The sequence below is a fragment of the Salmo trutta genome, chromosome 15, assembly GCF_901001165.1.
Source record: "Salmo trutta chromosome 15, fSalTru1.1, whole genome shotgun sequence".
In the NCBI taxonomy this organism is placed as follows: domain Eukaryota; kingdom Metazoa; phylum Chordata; class Actinopteri; order Salmoniformes; family Salmonidae; genus Salmo; species Salmo trutta.
In genome coordinates this window covers 61335605-61357468 of record NC_042971.1, presented here as the reverse complement: position 1 = coordinate 61357468, position 21864 = coordinate 61335605, and the positions used below count along the sequence as shown (strand labels likewise).

At 42.7% G+C, this 21864-nt stretch overlaps 1 protein-coding gene across 1 annotated transcript in view; it reads left to right on the top strand.

Annotated features, from left to right (window-relative positions):
- The first annotated feature begins 8912 nt into the window (after nt 1–8912).
- Nucleotides 8913–21864, top strand: part of scarb2c (scavenger receptor class B, member 2c) — a 47524-nt gene continuing 34572 nt past the window's right edge. Inside the window, exons 1-5 of the mRNA XM_029692431.1 lie at nt 8913–9140; nt 11138–11295; nt 11931–12075; nt 19918–20109; nt 21763–21854. Of these exons, the coding sequence (XP_029548291.1) occupies nt 9018–9140; nt 11138–11295; nt 11931–12075; nt 19918–20109; nt 21763–21854 (710 nt within the window). The 5' untranslated portion in view covers nt 8913–9017. The remainder of the gene's footprint in view (nt 9141–11137; nt 11296–11930; nt 12076–19917; nt 20110–21762; nt 21855–21864) is intronic.

The window sequence follows — 21864 nt, the reverse complement described above, 5'->3', positions numbered from 1 at the left end:
TTTTTTTTGAGTTGTTTGACTTTTGACCAATAAGATCAGCCCTGAAAAATATCTGACGTGAAAAGATCTAATGTGATTTGTCAAAAGACCAATTAGTGTATTTAAAAAAATTAAAAAAATCAGAATTGGGTTCACTGTGTAAACGCAGCCTAGGGCAGGGTTTCCCAAACTGGGTCCTGGGCGTTGATTAAGGGAGGCAATCCAATCAAAAGATTGCACATTTCTTTCACTCAAGCGCCTCCTCAATTAGCCTGTATGTTAAACCAAAATGATACAACATGGATCAAACAAACAACAATACAATTAATTGCAGACAGACACACCTTGAAAATAGTTAAACCAATATTTTAATGATTGTGTGCTTACATTGGTCATGTTGTATGGAAATGGATGCCTTTTTTGTATTATAGTGGACTGGCTCACACTTAGGCCTAGGGCCCTAGGCTATGTAAAATTGCATTATTAGTGTGTGGGTGGTATGGGCCTTGATCATGAATAATCCAGTATAATTGGGATCTTATTATTTGACATGGCCATTTATTTCAATACTCACAATTGACAACTCGTTCCTTTCCAGCATGTCAGCATTACTCATACTGTCAATGAAATGTACGAATCTTCTGCCATCTAGTGCAATAAAGGGGTAAGTCCCACAATCTATGTATTTGGCCATAATAGGCTACTGAACTGTAAAACAAATATATAAAAATGTATCAAGGATAAATCATTGACCAGAAACCAGTGTCCACATTCATACCTGAATACGTAATTTGTTTAATATTGCGTCAGTATCATCATGTGATTAAAAGCCAATCGTTTTTAGATGTACTATTGTAAAGTGGTTGTTCCACTGGATATCATAAGGTGAATGCACCAATTTGTAAGTCGCTCTGGATAAGAGCGTCTGCTAAATGACTTAAATGTTAAATGTTTTTCTGTTTACCGGTAGTTTTGTGTTTGATATCACTCTGGCATAATCCAAATGAATCTCGATGGGTCATTATTGACGTTTAGCGTCGGCAGGGACAGAGTCTGTAAAAAAAAACAAAAAACAGACTGTTGTTGTAATCGATATACTCTTCAAATTAGGACACTTTGTTATTACTCTTGAGTAAATTAGCCACTTTAAATCTAATCTTATTTTCCAGTCAATCGATGGTGGAGTCTGTGCATGCGTTGCAGTTGTACATCTCGTTCAGAAAAGTATTATTTGCGCCTGTGTTATACTAGCCACGATAGTTCAATCTGGGGGCCGACACACATTAACATCAATGATGTTGACACCAAGGAACTTGGTAGTTGTTGACCCTCTCTACTGCAGCCCCGTCGACGTGGATGGGGGCGTTCTGCCGCTCTTTTCCTCTACTCCACGATCAGCTCCTTGGTCTTGCTGACGTTGAGGGAGAGGTTGTTGTCCTGACACCACACTGCCAGGTCTCTGACCTCCTTGTAGGCTGTCTCATCGCCGTTGGTGATCAGTCCTACCACTCTCCTATCGCCAGCAAACTTGATGATGGATTTGGAGTCGTGCGTGGCCTCACAGGGGTGGGTAAACAGGTTAAAACTGATCTAAAATATACAAATATTGGAATAATGCCATATTTGGACTACATAAAGTTAAACAATGTTGGAATGATGTTACATAATTTATAAATACAATAATTGATTAATTTGACAATAAACAGTAAAATCCTAGGTCAGAGAGATAATATTCAGTGCTGTCTACTTTCAGTACAGCCTGTTTCTTTGTGATGTTTTCTGTCCTCATGGAAAGCTGTGAAAGTCTGTTTGCAGATGAAGATCGGCATCCTAATGAATGTCCCAAGAGACTAAGGGTCAGTTTTGTGGACACAGATTAAGCCTAATCCTAGACTAAATTGCACTTTTAAACTGGACTAATTGAAATTGCATTACTCAGACATGGTTTAAAATAGACTCTCAGATTTTCCCTAGTCTAGATTTCAAAAGTCCGATTTCAGGACGAGTTAATTTAGATCTAAATTAAGGATTAAATTAAACCTGGCCTGAGTCAGGTTTAACTTCAAATTAACAGATATACAGTGGGGGGGGGGGGGGGGGGGGAGTATTTGATCCCCTGCTGATTTTGTACGTTTGCCCACTGATAAAAAAAGGATCAGTCTATAATTTTAATAGTAGGTTTATTTGAACAGTGAGAGACAGAATAACAACAAAAATATCCAGAAAAACGCATGTCAAAAATGTTATAAATTGATTTGCATTTTAATGAGGTAAATAAGTATTTGACCCCCTCTCAATCAGAAAGATTTCTGGCTCCCAGGTGTCTTTTATACAGGTAACGAGCTGAGATTAGGAGCACACTCTTAAAGGGAGTGCTCCTAATCTCCGCTTGTTACCTGTAAAAAAGACACCTGTCCACAGAAGCAATCAATCAATCAGATTCCAAACTCTCCACCATGGCCAAGACCAAAGAGCTCTCCAAGGATGTCAGGGACAAGATTGTAGACCTACATAAGGCTGGAATGGGCTACAAGACCATCGCCAAGCAGCTTGGTGAGAAGGTGACAACATTTGGTGCGATTATTCGCAAATGGAAGAAACACAAAAGAACTGTCAATATCCCTCGGCCTGGGGCTCCATGCAAGATCTTACCTCGTGGCGTTGCAATCATCATGAGAATGGTGAGGAATCAGCCCAGAACTACACGGGAGGATCTTGTCAATTATCTCAATGCAGCTGGGACCATAGTCACCAAGAAAACAATTGGCAACACACTACGCTGTGAAGAACTGAAATCCTGCAGTGCCCGCAAGGTCCCCCTGCTCAAGAATAAATATACAGGCCTGTCTGAAGTCTGCCAATGAACATCTGAATGACTCAGAGGACAACTGGTGAAAGTGTTGTGGTAAGATGTGACCAAAGTGGAGCTCTTTGACATCAACTCAACTCGCCGTGTTTGGAGGAGGAGGAATGCTGCCTATGACCCCAAGAACACCATCTGCACCGTCAAACATGGAGGTGGAAACATTATGCTTTGGGGGTGTTTTTCTGCTAAGGGGACAGGACAACTTCACCGCATCAAAGGGACGATGGACAGGGCCATGTACTGTCAAATCTTGGGTGAAAACCTCCTTCCCTCAGCCAGGGCATTGAAAATGGGTCGTGGATGGGTATTCCAGCATGACAATGACCCAAAACACACGGCCAAGGCAACAAAGAAGTGGCTCAAGAAGAAGCACATTAAGGTCCTGGAGTGGCCTAGCCAGTCTCCAGACCTTAATCCCATAGAAAATCTGTGGAGGGAGCTGAAGGTTCGAGTTGCCAAACGTCAGCCTCGAAACCTTAATGACTTGGAGAAGATCTGCAAAGAGGAGTGGGACAAAATCCCTCCTGAGATGTGTGCAAACCTGGTGGTCAACTACAAGAAACGTCTGACCTCTGTGATTGCCAACAACGGTTTTGTCACCAAGTACTAAGTCATGTTTTACAGAGGGGTCAAATACTTATTTCCCTCATTAAAATGCAAATCATTTTATAACATTTTTGACATGCGTTTTTCTGGATTTTTTTTGTTGTTATTCTGTCTCTCACTGTTCAAATAAACCTACTATTAAAATTATAGACTGATCATTTCTTTGTCAGTGGGCAAATGTACAAAATCAGCAGGGGATCAAATACTTTCCCCCCCCACTGTAGGTCCCCAGGTTGACCTTGACAATGGAGGAAAATGGATTACCTGAACTATTTCAATGACGATCAAAGAGCACCACCAAGGCCAGGCAGAAGGGCGGTTATAGACAGGAGCAACCCACTGAATGATTTTGCTTAAATCAATTTCTGTGACCATTTCCATATGTACAAAGAAAATGCAGCTGATATTTGTTTGCTTGAGCCAAGGCTTTCATCTGACTTCTTCGGGGAAGGCCCATCCCTCCTTCCCTACTGATCACCTTGAGGTTTTTGGCATCTGGAACTTTAAATTGTGAAACAGGAGATTTGTGTGGTGTAAGTGAACTGACTGTATGCAGAATAGTCCACAAGGTCTGCAATGCTATATATATATATATAGAGCATTGCATATATATATATATACACACACAGTACCAGTCAACATTTTGGACATACCTACTCATTCCAGGGTTTTTCTTTATTTTTACTGGAGTGATAGATGAGCAGATGGTGATGTGCAAGTAGAAATACTGGTGTGCAAAAGAGCAGAAAAGTAAATAAAAATAATATGGGGATGAGGTAGGTAGATTGGGTGGGCTATTTACAGATGGGCTATGAAAATAAGGAGATGACAATTAGGCTACAGGAGATGATCATTACAGGTAACATTTTGAGGTTCATTTAATTTAATTCATTTTAGCAACGTTGCTTGCAAAATTATTGCAGTTTTTCCCATAGATAGACAGTACATGGTTGCTCTATGTACAGTATCACTGACCCTGGAAAAGTTAGCGACTGAGCTAACACAGCTAACCTTTTTAGGTCAATAATATTCTGTTTTAATTTTTTTTAAATGGTTGGCTTTAAAATTGTGAGAGAAAGTGAACTAGTTAGTAACTAGCTAATTAGTTATATCTAGGTAGCTTACAACATTAGCTGACTTTTCTCAAAACAAACCTCATTGTGGCTAGCTACTTGTCCCTCATGCTAGCCTTTGCAGCCAAATATCACTTCAGAAAAATCAACATTTAAAATATTGATATAGTCAGCATTGTAGACCATTTTTCCCCTCTTGCTGCAGCTTTAGCTCATTTAGAAACAACAAAGAAATGTTGTGAAAACCAGCGTGCTGCAAACATTCTAAAATGGTTTGAAAACCAGCCTGCTGCAAACATTCTAAAATGGTTTGTCACCAGTGGTAGTTTTGTTTAGTCCTCTGTTGCTCCTATGGCACAAATCTGCTGAGCAATTTTGGAGCTCCGCCTAAGCAAGGCATTTCATTGGTTTGACGTGTTGCGAAGCGTCACTGATTTACACCAGGTTCCGACCTTCTATGATATGCCGCAACCTACTGTGCTGGAGTGTGCAATCAATCATGGTCTGCCTAATTCTGTACTACTAAGAACATTTAATTTTAAAAAACCTGGATAAATCCCTAACAGGAACAGCAGATGCACTACTAAACAAGCCAGTTAACCCACTGTTCCCTGGTAGGCTGACAGTTAACCCACTGTTCCCTGGTAGGCTGACAGTTAACCCACTGTTCCCTGGTAGGCTGACAGTTAACCCACTGTTCCCTGGTAGGCTGACAGTTAACCCACTGTTCCCTGGTAGGCTGACAGTTAACCCAGTGTTCCCTGGTAGACTGACAGTTAACCCACTGTTCCCCGGTAGACTGACAGTTAACCCACTGTTCCCTGGTAGACTGACAGTTAACCCAGTGTTCCCCGGTAGACTGACAGTTAACCCACTGTTCCCCGGTAGACTGACAGTTAACCCACTGTTCCCCGGTAGACTGACAGTTAACCCACTGTTCCCCGGTAGACTGACAGTTAACCCACTGTTCCCTGGTAGACTGACAGTTAACCCACTGTTCCCCGGTAGACTGACAGTTAACCCACTGTTCCCTGGTAGGCCGTCATAGTAAATAAGAATGTGTTCTTAACTGACTTGCCGAGTTAAATAAAGGGTAAATACATAAAATGAGTACAGGAGTAGCCATGGAAGCTCCATCAGTCTGCAAAGTAGTTTCCCCAATCAGTCTTCCAGCCTCTACATATGATACATCATGACTGATCCTATATCTCTGAGCCTCTCTAGCCTCCCTGTACCTGGCATCTACCTAAATGCTGCACTACCCACAACTACAAAACCTAACCTTCACAATGCACCAACATTCACCATAATGTTCCCCTTCACACTTGGAACATCTTTTCTTTCATTTGCATTGAACAGCTACATGTCCTATTCTTTGGAATTTAAAACACCGCAATGGGGATGGGACAAATTCTCTGACATAGAAACTAAGGAATCCTATCTGTACTTTTCCAGACGAAACCTTCTCAAACTTCAGCAGCACTGATATGGCATTATTCCACTATTTGGATCCGCTTGGATCCGTTTCAATGGGGGGAACTTTTATTTTGAAGGTGAACCGCAAATTCCACTGTTGTGGCTAATCCTTATTGTGGCTAACTTCACACGGGTATTCTTTAAAATGAGTACTCAAAACAAAAAGTGACTGGCAGTGGTTAGCAAGTGCACCATCGTGTAGGAAGAAGATTCCTAGATGTGAGAAGTGTGCAGGATGGCATGAGACAAAGGAATGTGTAGAATCTGTGGGAAAAGTTATGTTGAAGGCAGTGCAGAGAGTAGTAGAGAAAGATGCGTCCAGGGTGAAGGATCCTAAGAGGCTCCCTGTAACTAGGCTGAGGCCAATAGAGAGTGATAATGTGCTTCAGTAAGGTTAGTTTCGCAGCGTTCATAGCCATGGTTATCAATTGTACCGCAGAAATGGAATGTAAATCACAGAAAATAAATGTTGTGGTGGCAGCTGCAGAGAAGTACTTGGGTGTACAAGATTTTATTGCAGAAGAGTCACAAGGTGTGTTGAACAATAGTGTCCCGTCATCCCAGGATCAGATAGGGCCAAGTAGTGGTGGGGTTTTAATGGGTGTAGGGTTAGTTGGTATAGTGGTGGGGTTTTAATGGGTGTAGGGTTAGTTGGTATAGTGCTGAGGTTTTAATGGGTGTAGGGTTAGTTGGTATAGTGGTGGGGTTTTAATGGGTGTAGGGTTAGTTGGTATAGTGCTGAGGTTTTAATGGGTGTAGGGTTAGTTGGTATAGTGGTGAGTTTTAATGGGTGTAGGGTTAGTTGGTATAGTGCTGAGGTTTTAATGGGTGCAGGGTTAGTTGGTATAGTGGTGGGGTTTTAATGGGTGCAGGGTTAGTTGGTATAGTGCTGAGGTTTTAATGGGTGTAGGGTTAGTTGGTATAGTGCTGAGGTTTTAATGGGTGTAGGGTTAGTTGGTATAGTGCTGAGGTTTTAATGGGTGTAGGGTTAGTTGGTAGGGAGGTTTTAATGGGTGTAGGGTTATTTGGTATAGTTATGAGGTTTTAATGGGTCTAGGGTTAGTTGGTATAGTGCTGAGGTTTTAATGGGTGTAGGGTTAGTTGGTATAGTGCTGAGGTTTTAATGGGTGTAGGGTTATTTGGTATAGTGCTGAGGTTTTAATGGGTGTAGGATTAGTTGGTATAGTGCTGAGGTTTTAATGGGTGTAGGGTTAGTTGGTATAGTGCTGAGGTTTTAATCGGTGTAGGGTTAGTATCTATAGTGGTGAGTTTTAATGGGTGTAGGATTAGTTGGTATAGTGGTGAGGTTTTAATCGGTGTCGGGTTAGTATCTATAGTGGTGAGATTTAATGGGTGTAGGGTTAGTTGGTATAGTGCTGAGGTTTTAATCGGTGTCGGGTTAGTATCTATAGTGCTGAGGTTTAATGGGTGTAGGGTTAGTATCTATAGTGGTGAGATTTAATGGGTGTAGGGTTAGTATCTATAGTGGTGAGTTTTAATGGGTGTAGGGTTAGTTGGTAGAGAAATGTTTCTTCCCTTTTCCCCGTCCTCTGTCCCTTTCCTTTTTGTGTCAGTGCAATTTCGATTTTTAGATTTATTAGGATCCCCATGGCGACAGCTAGTCTTTCCTGGGGTTCGACACATAAGAAAAAAGACAATAGAGACAAAAGAAAATGTGGCAAAGAATTTACATACATTTAAAAACTATGTGTGTGTGTGTGTGTGTGTGTGTGTGTGTGTGTGTGTGTGTGTGTGTGTGCGCGCGCATATATCAGTTACACATAAATATCAGTACATACACACAACAAGTAGGTCACATAGGGGAGATGCGTTGTGCCGTGAGGTGTTGCTTTATTTGTTTTTTGATAGCAGGTTTGCTGTTCACTTGCGCAATATAAGATGGAAGGGAGTTCCATGCACTCATGACTCTGTGTAATACTGTACATTTCCTGAATTTGTTCTTGACCTGGGGACTGTGAAAAGAGTTGACTATGCAAAAAAATTGGAATTTCCAACACATAGTTTTTTTAAAATAAAAAACAAGAAGTGACACAGTCAGTCTTTCCTCAACTCTTAGCCAATAGAGACTGGCACGAGTAGTATTAATGTTAGCCCTCTGATTACAATGAAGAGCAAGATGTGTCACTCTCTTCTGGGCCAGCTGCAGCTTAAATAATTCTTTCTTTGCAGCACTTCACCACATGACTGGACAATAATCAAGATAAGATAAAACTAGAGCCTGTAGGACTTGCTTTGTGGAGTGTGGTGTCAAAAAAGCAGAACACCTCTTTATTAGAGACAGACCTCTCCCCATCTTTACAACTACTCAATCTACAGTATACAGCAACACCTCCCTCATAAACATGCCTGTCTCTTCTATAGATGTTATATCCTTGTATTGCTACTGCTTTAGCAAAGTAATTATTTAGGTGAGACTCAGAAATGGCTAGTATATGAATGTTATCTGATGTTAGCAAGTTATTGATTTCATGAACCTTATTTCCAAGGCTAAATATATTAATATGGGCTATTTTCAGCCCTTTCCTGGGGAGATTATTAGAGATAGACATAATATGGAAAAGAGCAAACAAAGCAAGAGAAAAATTTAAAAAATGCATTCAGCAGTCCATTAATCAGTTGGTGTGTGTGTGTGTGAGATGCGGGGGTTAAAGCTATGAACCCATAGGCAGTGGCTCCAAACCTTTTTCAGTTACTGTATCACTAACTGAAGTTTTCTCTGCCTGGAGTACATGTGCATTTTACCAGTAGGCTTATGGATTCATGTCTTCTCAAGTACCCCTGTTGATATGCCCGGCACCCCCCAGTGGTCTGCGTACCCCTGGTTGGGAACTACTGGTGGAATGAATTCACACTCCAGAACGGTAGGTGGTGGTGTCTCCACCTTTCAGTTGGTTGCAATCCACCAATACACAGTTAAAGAAGAAGAAGTGGTTAGCCAACGAAAAATATATCTGGCTAGCGTTGGACATAATCGTTTCACTTGAAATTGATCAATCATGTCAGTTAAATCGTGTTGTATTTACAGTACGGGAGTGATTTCTATTCTAACTTTGATTGCAGGCATAGTTCTGGTGCTTTCGCAGGTGTTTCAAAATATCCTCAACGCGAAGATAAAAAAGGTAACGTTAATGCTAGCCAACGGCTAGCTAGTTAGCAGGCCAACTTGATTGTCCAACCAACTAGCTAAATAGAGGCTAATTGTATATTATATTTTAACGTCCAGTAATCTAATCTAACTAGAGATCGCGTTAGAGTTCAGCTAACAGTAACGTAGTTTGGCAGTTTAAACTTGCTTGCTAGCTAACTCGTTGTAGCCTACTAACGTTAAAATACTTAGCTAACTCGTTGTAGCCTACTAACGTTAAAATACTTTGTTTACAGTAAGCTTAGCCCGATTGTTTTTTTTTAATCACTGTGAACTTGACAAGCAATTTTTGTCTGAATTGAATGCATTGACATACATAGCCAATCAAAATATCAATGTTGTTTCAATATACAGTACCAGTCAAAAGTTTGGACACACCTACTCATTCCAGGGTTTTTCTTTATTTTTACTATTTTCTACATTGTAGAATAATAGTGAAGACATCAAAACTATGAAATAACACATATGGAATCATGTAGTAACCAACAAAGTATTAAACAAATCAAAATATATTTTATATCTGAGATTCTTCACAGCAGCCACCCTTTGTCTTGATGACAGCTTTGCACACCCATGGCATTCTCTCAACCAGCTTCATGAGGTAGTCACCTGGAATACATTTAAATTAACAGGTGTGCCATGTTAACTTGTGTAATTTCTTTACTCCTTAATGCGTTTGAGCCAATCAGTTGTGTTGTGACAAGGTAGGGGTGGTATACAGAAGATAGCCCTATTTGGTAAAATACCATATTATGTCAAGAACAGCTCAAATAAGCAGAGAGAAATGACAGTCCATCATAACTTTAAGACATGAAGGTCAGGCAATCCGGAAAATTTCAAGAACTTTCAAGTTTCTTCAAGTGCAGTCGCAAAAACCATCAAGCGCTATGATGAAACTGTCTCATGAGGATTGCTACAGAAATGGAAGACCCAGAGTTACCTCTGCTGCAGAGAATCAGTTCATTAGAGTTACCAGCCTCAGAAATTGCAGCCCAAATAAATGCTTTAGAGTTCAAGTAACAGACACATCTCAACATCAACTGTTCAGAGGAGACTGTGTGAATCAGGCCTTCATGGTCAAATTGCTGCAAAGAAACCACTACTTAAAGGACACCAATAAGAAGAAGAGACTTGCTTGGGACAAGAAACACGAGCAACGGACATTAGACTGGTGGAAATTTGTCCTTTGCTCTGGAGTCCAAATTGGAGATCTTTGGTTCCAACTGCCGTGTCTTCGTGAGACGCAGAGTAGGTGACCGGATGATGTGGTTTCTGCCGTGAAGCATGGAGGAGGAGGTGTGATGGTGACACTGTCTGATTTGTTTAGAATTCAATTCACACAGGATGGCGTTTCACTGCAGAATGTTATCTGGTTTGCACTTAGTGGGACTATCATTTGATTTTCAACAGGACAATGACCCAACACACCTCCAGGATGTGTAAGGGCTATTTGACCAAGAAGGAGAGTGATGGAGTGCTGCATCAGATGACCTGGCCTCCACAATCACCCAACCTCAACCCGAATTGAGATGGTTTGGGATGAGTTGGGCCGCAGGGTGAAGGAAAAGCAGCCAACAAGTGCTCAGCATATGTGGCAACTCCTTTAAGACTGTTGTCAAAGTGTTTCAGGTGATGCTGGTTGAGAAAATACCAAAGAATGTGCAAAGCTGTCATCAAGGCAAAGGGTGGCAAAAAAAATTCAGAATCTTCACTATTATTCTGCAATGTAGAAAATAGTAAAAATAAAGAAAAACCCTTGAATGAGTAGGTGTCCAAGCTTTTGACTGATACTGTATGCTATGTTGTAGTTAGGCGGACAAACAAATGTTTTAACTTGGCTACTACTACTGTTCACGTCAGCTACCTGGTTCAATCATCTGTCATGGGATTCAAGCTTTCATATTGGCTTTTGTGGTCACAAGTACTTGATCTAATTATGTGTTTACTAACCAGTGCACGTTGAACCCTTAGGAGATTGTGCTCAGGAATGGCACACATGCATTTGATGTGTGGGAAAATCCACCTCCCCCAGTCTACATGCAGTTCTACTTCTTTAACGTGACCAACCCGGCAGAGGTACTGAAGGGAGAGCGGCCTGCCGTTCTAGAGGTCGGACCTTACACATACAGGTGAGATGTGGAGCAATTCATTGACAATGAGTAAAAACTGTCACAGGCTATTAGATGAGATGCAGTCGGAGGAAAAGATGACCACATCCTAAGTCATAAAAAAAAAATATATATATATATATTTATCTGTTCTGACAGTTGTCATGTGATAGTTGTTGTCAATAAATAGGAAGGAACTCAGCTGATATTGCCGTAACTGGTGACATCATGTCATGTGCTAACTTAACAGGATCAGGGGGTTTTGTGCTAAATATGTTACACTGTGAATGAACTCAGCTTAGGATAGGAGGCTTGTTGACCTCTCTCTTGGCAGCATGAACCCTAGTCCCGATAAGACGGTTATCACTGAGGCGATCAAGTCAGCACTAGGCCTTGGTCTCTATGGCTGCGTTTACACAGGCAGCCCAATTCTGATCTATTACCCTGTTATTTGTCTTTTTGACCAGTCAGATTAGATCTTTTGCCAACAACTGGCATGGTAACACAAACAGATCTAGGACCAGGCTAATGTTTCCTTACACTTTTATCATAACATCTTATCTGGCTTGCCCTCAACAGACATATCTTTGTCTTCAGCACATTCTTCATCGCTCTTGCCATCACTCACTGTGTTTTTGTAATGTTTCCTTGCTCAGGGAGTTTCGTCCAATGGAGCGAGTGACTTTCCTGGAGAATGGAACCAAAGTGTCAGCTGTCAACACTAAGACCTATGTGTTTCAGTCTGACATGTCCAAAGGTCCAGAGAGTGACCTGATCAGAACTGTCAACGTCCCAGCTATGGTAGGGTACAACACAAACACACTCCCCTAATCAGAAAAGTCAAGGCCCTAGCTGTGGTAAGCTTAGCTACAATAAATCAAACTGCCTCTTTTGTGTATGAAACTTAGAGTGTTCTGATTGAAGAGAGTTGTAAGCAGAGGCACCACTACAAGATTTACATAGTACAGTATATACATCGACGTTTCAATTTACATTAGCAACGGAATGTCATGCGCTGAGAGAGTGTTTGTGGACTTAGCTCAAATTTACCGTAAAGATTCCAGTGTGACCAGTAAAGCGCTCTGCGACGTCTACGCAAACGGATCCGCAACAGATCGGACGGCGCTTCGTTTGCGTAGCTCTCTACGTAGTTCTACATACTTTTGTGCGGCTTAATTTGTTTGGAACATGATACAAAGGGAGCTCCATTTGCGTAGACTGAAATCACTATGGAGAGCCCTCAAACATGCTTTTAACCTGCGGGACACACTATTCAACAGCCAGTGAAATAGCAGGGCGCCAAATTCAAAACATCAGAAATCTCATAATTCAAATTCCTGAAACATACAACTATTATATCCCATTTTAAAGATAAGATTCTCGTTAATCCAACCACATTGTCCGATTTCAAAAATGCTTTACGGCGAAAGCATAGCATTAGATTATGTTAGCACATCACCTTGACAAGAAAAACCACACAGCCATTTTCCAAGCAAGGAGAGGCGTCACAAAAACCAGAAATACAGCTAAAATGTATCACTAACCTTTGATGATCTTCATCAGATGGCACTCATAGGACTTCATGTTACATAATACATGTATGTTTTGCTCGATAAAGTTCATTTTTATATCCAGAAACCCCATTTTAAATTGGCGTGTAATGTTCAGAAATGTTTTGCCTCCCAAAACTACCGGTGAATGAGCACATCAATTTACAGAAATACTCATCATAAACGTTGATAAAATATTAAACTGTTATTCAAAGAATTCTAGATACACCTCTCCTTAATGCAACCGCTGTGTCAGATTTCAAAAAAACTTTACAGCGAAAGCACACTTTGTAATAATCTGAGTACAGCGTTCAGACACGAAACCAAACCCGCCATTTTTGTGGAGTCAATAAAACTCAGAAATAATATTATAAATATTCACTTACCTTTGATGATCTTCATCAGAATGCACTCCCAGGAATCCCAGGTCCACAATAAATGTTTGTTTTGTTCGATAAAGTCCATCATTTATGTCCAAATACCTCCTTTTTGTTCGCGCGTTTAGTCCACTACTCCAAATGCAGGAAGAGCGCAAATATGTCACGACGAAAAGTCAAAAAAAGTTATATTTACGTTCGTAGAAATATGTCAAACGATGAATAGCATCAATCTTTAGGATGTTTTTAACATAAATCTTCAGTAATATTCCAACCGGACAATTCCAATGTCTTCAGACAAGAAAAGGAACACAGCTCACTCTCACGTGAGCACGCACCTCTGAGCTCATGTCATTTCCTCACTCATCTGACTCCAGGCCCTCTCGTTCGCTCAATGTTCACAGTAAAAGCCTGAAACAGCGTTCTAAAGACTGTTGACATCTGGTGGAAGCTTTAGGAAGTGCAAAATGAACCCTAAGTCACTGTGTAGGCAATCACTTGAAAGAACTACAACCCTCAGATTTCCCACTTCCTGGTTGGATTTTTCTCAGGTTTTTGCCTGCCATATGAGTTCTGTTATATTCACAGACATCATTCAAACAGTTTTAGAAACTTCAGTGTTTTCTATCCAAATCTACTAATAATATGCATATCCTACCTTCTGAGCCTGAGTAGCAGGCAGTTTAATTTGGGCACGCCTTTCATCCTGACGTCGAAATACTACCCCCCTACCCTAGAGAAGTTAACAAACTATTCAACTATGCCAGCAAATATTCATCCTAACTATATTGCACTTTTGAATAATGCAACAATTCACAGGCATGTGCAGACAATTAAAGGGTTTATTTTCTCCTCCGTACATTTCAGCTTCAATATAAAAGCACAGAGCTAGCTAAAACTGACATGCTTCATCAAGTAATGTTAGCCTATCAAAAATGGACTATTACCCCTGTCACTTTTCCATAAGTACATGAAACCAGCCAGCCAGTTCCAGGCTAGGGGAGTCTGGGGCGTCTGGCCACCAGCCAGCCAGTTCCAGGCTAGGGGAATCTGGGGCATCATGCCACCAGCCAGCCATTTCCAGGCTAGGGGAGTCTGGGGCATTATGCCACCAGCCAGCCAGTTCCAGGCTACGGGAGTCTGGGGTGTCTGGCCACCAGCCAGTTCCAGGCTAGGGGAGTCTGGGGCGTCCGGCCACCAGCCAGCCAGTTCCAGGCTAGCGGAGTCTGGGGCATCATGCCGCCAGCCAGTTCCAGGCTAGGGGAGTCTGGGGCGTCTGGCCACCAGCCAGCCATTTCCAGGCTAGGGGAGTCTGGGGCATCATGCCACCAGTCAGCCAGTTCCAGGCTAGGGGAGTCTGGGGCGTCTGGCCACCAGCCAGCCAGTTCCAGGCTAGGAGAGTCTGGGGCATCATGCCACCAGCCAGCCAGTTCCAGGCTAGGGGAGTCTGAGGCATCATGCCACCAGCCAGCCAGTTCCAGGCTAGGGGAGTCTGAGGCATCATGCCACCAGCCATCCAGTTCCAGGCTAGCGGAGTCTGGGGCATCATGCCACCAGCCAGCCAGTTCCAGGCTAGGGGAGTCTGGGGCGTCTGGCCACCAGCCAGCCAGTTCCAGGCTAGGGGAGTCTGGGGCGTCTGGCCACCAGCCAGCCAGTTTCAGGCTAGGGGAGTCTGGGGCGTCTGGCCACCAGCCAGCCAGTTCCAGGCTAGGGGAGCGGGGCGTCATGCCACCAGCCATCCAGTTCCAGGCTAGCGGAGTCTGGGGCATCATGCCACCAGCCAGCCAGTTCCAGGCTAGGGGAGTCTGGGGCGTCATGCCGCCAGCCAGCCAGTTCCAGGCTAGGGGAGTCTGGGGCATCATGCCACCAGCCAGCCAGTTCCAGGCTAGGGGAGTCCTTTGGGGTCATGCCACCAGCCAGCCAGTTCCAGGCTAGGGGAGTCTGGGGCATCATGCCACCAGCCAGCCAGTTCCAGGCTAGGGGAGTCTGGGGCATCATGCCACCAGCCAGCCAGTTCCAGGCTAGAGGAGTCTGGGGCATCATGCCACCAGCCAGCCAGTTCCAGGCTAGGGGAGTCCTTTGGGGTCATGCCACCAGCCAGCCAGTTCCAGGCTAGGGGAGTCTGGGGCATCATGCCACCAGCCAGCCAGTTCCAGGCTAGAGGAGTCTGGGGCATCATGCCACCAGCCAGCCAGTTCCAGGCTAGGGGAGTCTGGGGCATCATGCCACCAGCCAGCCAGTTCCAGGCTAGAGGAGTCTGGGGCATCATGCCACCAGCCAGCCAGTTCCAGGCTAGGGGAGTCTGGGGCGTCTGGCCACCAGCCAGCCAGTTCCAGGCTAGGGGAGTCTGGGGCGTCTGGCCACCAGCCAGCCAGTTCCAGGCTAGGGGAGTCTGGGGCATCATGCCACCAGCCAGCCAGTTCCAGGCTAGGGGAGTCTGGGGCATCATGCCACCAGCCAGCCAGTTCCAGGCTAGGGGAGTCTGGGGCGTCCGGCCACCAGCCAGCCAGTTCCAGGCTAGGGGAGTCTGGGGCGTCATGCCACCAGCCAGCCAGTTCCAGGCTAGGGGAGTCTGGGGCGTCTGGCCACCAGCCAGCCAGTTCCAGGCTAGAGGAGTCTGGGGCATCATGCCACCAGCCAGCCAGTTCCAGGCTAGGGGAGTCCTTTGGGGTCATGGTTCTAGTCAGAATGAGCTCTGTTTTGGTGGCCTCTGGTAAAGTCTTCTGTCTTGATTTCATCTGAAATACACAGCTAAATGATTCAATACTTTACCTCCCAGATTGGTAAAATGAGTTGTGGTATTGAGTAGGAAGACATGACTTTACAATTGCATTGACTGAAAATGTATGAATTCAGTGTGTTTTGAATATTATCTCGGCCTACACAGTCTGGACTATTTTCTAAGTCAGAACTTTTTTTAACATTAAACCTGGCTGCTTTTTATTTATTTAATTTAATTTCACCTTTATTTAACCAGGTAGGCCAGTTGAGAACAAGTTCTCATTTACAACTGAGACCTGGCCAAGATAAAGCAAAGCAGTGTGACAAAAACAACGCAGTTACACATGGGATAAACAAATGTACAGTCAATAACACAATAGAAAACCTGTATACAGTGTGTGCAAATTAAGTAAGGAGGTAAGGCAATAAATAGGCCATAGTGGCGAAGTAATTACAATTTAGCAATTAACACTGGAGTGATAGATGTGCAGATGAGGTTGTGCAAGTAGAAGTACTTGTTTGCAAAAGAGCAGAAAAACAAAAACAGATATGGGGATGAGGTAGGAAGTTGGTTGGATTTTATTTTAATATTTTTTATTTCACCTTTATTTAACTTGGTAGGCTAGTTGAGAACAAGTTCTCATTTACAACAGTGACCTGGCCAAGATAAAGCATAGCAATTCGACACATACAACAACACAGAGTTACACATGGAATAAACAAAACATACAGTCAATAATACAGTAGAACAAAAGAAAACAAAAAGTCTATATACAGTAAGTGTAAATGAGGTAAGTTAAGGCAATAAATAGGATGGGCTATTTACAGATGGGCTGTTTACAGCTGCAGTGATCGGTAAGCTGCTCTGACAGCTGATGCTTAAAGTTACTGAGGGAGATATGTCTCCAACTTCAGTGGGGGTTTTTAGATTATTTTTTTATTTTTTTTGGCAATTAATTCCAGTCATTGGCAGCAGAGAACTGGAAGGAAAGGCTGCCAAAGGAGGTGTTGGCTTTGGGGGTGACCAGAGAGATATACCTCCTGGAGCGCGTGCTACGGGTGGGTGTCGCTATGGTGACCAGTGAGCTGAGATAAGGCAGAGCTTTACCTAGCAAAGACTTATCGATGACCTGGAGCCAGTGGGTTTGGCGACGAATATGTAGCGAGGACCAGCCAACGAGAGCATACAGGTCGCAGTGGTGGGTAGTATATGGGGCTTTCGTGACAAAACGGATGGCACTGTGATAGACTACATCCAATTTGCTGAGTAGAGTGTTGGAAGCTATTTTGTAAATGACATCGCCGAAGTCGAGGATTGGTAGGATAGTCAGTTTTACAAGGGTATGTTTGGCAGCATGAGTGAAGGATGCTTTGTTGCGAAATAGGAAGCCAATTCTAGATGTAATTTTGTATTGGAGATGCTTAATATGAGTCTGGAAGGAGAGTTTACAGTCTAGCCAGACACCTAGGTATTTATAGTTGTCTACATATTCTAAGTCAGAACCGTCCAGAGAAGTGATGCTAGGCGGGCAGGTGCAGGCAGCGATCGGTTGAAGAGCATGCATTTAGTTTTACTAACATTTAAGAGCAGTTGGAGGCCACGGAAGGAGAATTGTATGGCGTTGAAGCTTGTTTGGAGGTTAGTTAACACAGTGTCCATAGAAGGGCCAGATGTATACAGAATGGTGTCGTCTGCGTAGAGGTGGATCAAAGAATCACCCGCAGCAAGAGCGACATCATTGATATATACAGAGAAAAGAGTTAGCCCGAGAATTAAACCCTGTGGCACCCCAATAGAGACAGCCAGAGGTCCGGACGACAGGCCCTCCGATTTGACACACTGAACTCTATCTGAGAAGTAGTTGGTGAACCAGGCGAGGCAGTCTTTAGAGAAGCCAAGGCTATTGAGTCTGCCGATAAGAATGCGGTGATTGACAGAGTCGAAAGCCTTGGCCAGGTCGATGAATACGGCTGCACATTACTGTCTTTTATCGATGGCGGTTATGATATCGTTTAGGACCTTCAGCGTGGATGAGGTGCACCCGTGACCAGCTCGGAAACTGGATTGCATAGCGGAGAAGGTATGGTGGGATTCGAAATGGTCGGTGATCTTTGTTCACTTGGCTTTCAAAGATTTTAGAAAGGCAAGGCAGGATGGATATAGGTCTGTAACAGTTTGGGCCAAGAGTGTCTCCTCCTTTGAAGAGAGGGATGACCACGGCCGCTTTCCAATCTTTAGGGATCTCAGACGATACGAAAGAGAGGTTGAACAGACTAGTAATATGGGTTGCGACAATGGCGGCGGATAATTTTAGGAAGAGAGGGCCCAGATTGTCTAGCCCGGCTGATTTGTAGGGATCCAGTTTTTGCAGCTCTATCAGAACATTAGCTGTCTGGAATTGGGTGAAGGAGAAGCTGGGGGGGCTTGGGCAAGTTGCTGCGGGAGGTGCAGAGCTGTTGGCCGGGGATGGGGTAGCCAGGTGGAAAGCATGGCCAGCCGTAGAGAAATGCTTATTGTAATTCTCGATTATCGTGGATTTATCGGTGGTGACAGTGTTTCCTAGCCTCAGTGCAGTGGGCAGCTGGAAAGAGGTGCACTTATTCTCCATGGACTTTAGTGTCCCAAACCTTTTTGGAATTAGTGCTACAGGAAGCAAATTTCTGTTTGAAAAAGTTAGCCTTCGCTTTCCTAACTGACTGTGTGTATTGGTTCATGACTTCCCTGAAGAGTTGCATATCGTGGGGGCTATTCAATGCTAGTGCAGTACGCCACAGGATGTTTTTGTGCTGGTCAAGGGCAGTCAAGTCTGGAGTGAACCTTGGGCTATATCTGTTCTTAGTTCAATTTTTTTTTTTTTTTAGAAGGGCTTATTTAAGATGGTGAGGAAAGCACTTTTAAAGAATAATCAGGCATCCTCTACTGACGGGATGAGGTCAATATCCTTCCAGGATACCTGGGCCAGGTCGATTAGAAAGGCCTGCTCGCTGAAGTGTTTTAGAGAGCGTTTGACAGTGATGAGGAGTGGTCGTTTGACCGCTGACCCATTACGGACGCAGGCACTGAGGCAATGATCGCTGAGATCCTGGTTGAAGACAGCAGGGGTGTTTTCTCTTGAGATTAGTCATTTCCTGTTTTACTGCAAGATATTAAATGTTTTCAAATGATGTATTTTATTGGCCCTGCTGCTGTGGACACTTAGGGTTAGGAAGCCAATGTGTCATTCATTCATTTTTTTTTTTTTACTATCCCTTTAACAGTTTGGCCTGTCAATGAATCACTGTGGGTGGGATTGTCAGGGAGGGGGCAGGCTGTTTGAGTCATGGAGTTAGTAGGGTTTTGGACTTCAAGTTTAAGTTTTGTCGCATGCAGAAGTACAGTGAAATGCTTAACATGCATGCGCTACCCAGTAATCAATATAAACATAGTATAACCAGGGCTCTAAAGAGCGACAAAATATTTCACTGTGTGACCTGGAGTTTTTTTTGGGGAGCACTGGGCAATTATGAACAAAAATCTTCTAGATAATAATTGTTGTAATGATATGGCTTTGCTGTACCATTGTTTTAGAGTGCCCTAGAGAAACAAGTGAGTGCAGATTAGTTATCGTCATGGTTGCACCATTACTACAGCGAAAACATCTTCTTCATTCATGCATTTATCTGCCGAAGAAGCTATTCTTTTTAAATTAGTAGCACATGATTTTAATAAAAATTTAGAGCCCTGAGTATAATGAAATTGTAAAAAATATATACATACATACAGGGCTCCCGAGTGGCACAGCGGTCTAAGGCACTGCATCTCAGTGCAAGAGGCGTCACTACAGTCCCTGGTTCGATTCCAGGCTGTATCACATCCGGCCGTGATTGGGAGTCCCATAGGGCGGTGCACAATTGGCCCAGTGTCGTCAGGGTTAGCTTGTGAATGATGAATCCTTCGATTCTGAGTGTTCTCTCTCTCTCTCTCTCTCGCTCTCTCTCTCTCTCTCTGTTCCCAGACGGTGATGGAAAAATTCAAGGATACGTCATTTATTGCCAATATCATCTCATCTTACATGAAGTCGGTCAATGAAGACCTGTTCACTACACGCACTGTGGGAGAACTGCTTTGGGGCTATGAGGATGGCCTTCTCAAAGCTCTGAAAGTAGTGGAGCCTACATTAGATGATGTGTTTGGACTCTTCTACAAGGTTTGATACTCACTACTCAATATGGACTGCATGGTTGGTTGTAATATGTTGATTTGGAATTAGATATTTGTATTTGTACGTTTTTTTTAAGTGGTTGGTTATTTAAGTGCTGTGGTAATAATGTTTTGTAACCAGTCACATCCATAAAGCAAGTATAGAATTAGATCTATGAAAGCCTTGTCATGTAAATGTCTATAGAGAACATTGTTTTAGATTCAACACACTGTTTTACAGGTCTGGATAACATTGTTTCAGATTCAACACACTGTTTTACAGGTCTGGATAACATTGTTTCAGATTCAACACACTGTTTTACAGGTCTGGATAACATTGTTTCACATTCAACACTGTTTTACAGGTCTGGATAACATTGTTTCAGATTCAACACACTGTTTTACAGGTCTGGATAACATTGTTTCAGATTCAACACTGTTTTACAGGTCTGGATAACATTGTTTCAGATTCAACACACTGTTTTACAGGTCTGGATAACATTGTTTTAGATTCAACACACTGTTTTACAGGTCTGGATAACATTGTTTTAGATTCAACACACTGTTTTACAGGTCTGGATAACATTGTTTTAGATTCAACACACTGTTTTACAGGTCTGGATAACATTGTTTCAGATTCAACACACTGTTTTACAGGTCTGGATAACATTGTTTCAGATTCAACACACTGTTTTACAGGTCTGGATAACATTGTTTCAGATTCAACACACTGTTTTACAGGTCTGGATAACATTGTTTCAGATTCAACACACTGTTTTACAGGTCTGGATAACATTGTTTCAGATTCAACACACTGTTTTACAGGTCTGGATAACATTGTTTCAGCTTCAACACACTGTTTTACAGGTCTGGATAACATTGTTTCAGATTCAACACTGTTTTACAGGTCTGGATAACATTGTTTCAGATTCAACACACTGTTTTACAGGTCTGGATAACATTGTTTTAGATTCAACACACTGTTTTACAGGTCTGGATAACATTGTTTTAGATTCAACACACTGTTTTACAGGTCTGGATAACATTGTTTTAGATTCAACACACTGTTTTACAGGTCTGGATAACATTGTTTTAGATTCAACACACTGTTTTACAGGTCTGGATAACATTGTTTCAGATTCAACACACTGTTTTACAGGTCTGGATAACATTGTTTCAGATTCAACACACTGTTTTACAGGTCTGGATAACATTGTTTCAGATTCAACACACTGTTTTACAGGTCTGGATAACATTGTTTCAGATTCAACACACTGTTTTACAGGTCTGGATAACATTGTTTCAGCTTCAACACTGTTTTACAGGTCTGGATAACATTGTTTCAGATTCAACACTGTTTTACAGGTCTGGATAACATTGTTTCAGATTCAACACTGTTTTACAGGTCTGGATAACATTGTTTCAGATTCAACACTGTTTTACAGGTCTGGATAACATTGTTTCAGATTCAACACTGTTTTACAGGTCTGGATAACATTGTTTCAGCTTCAACACTGTTTTACAGGTCTGGATAACATTGTTTCAGATTCAACACACTGTTTTACAGGTCAATGATTTTTGTTTCTCTACATCAGTGTTCTGTTTTGATGAACTCGTGAAGGAGCGATAGTTTCATGCTGGTTCTGTTTTTGTATTTCAGCAAAATGCTACAGATGATGGAGAGTATGTGTTTCTGACCGGTCAACAGAGTTATAAGGACTTTGCCGTTATAGATCAGTGGAAGGGCCAAAAGTAAGCCTTC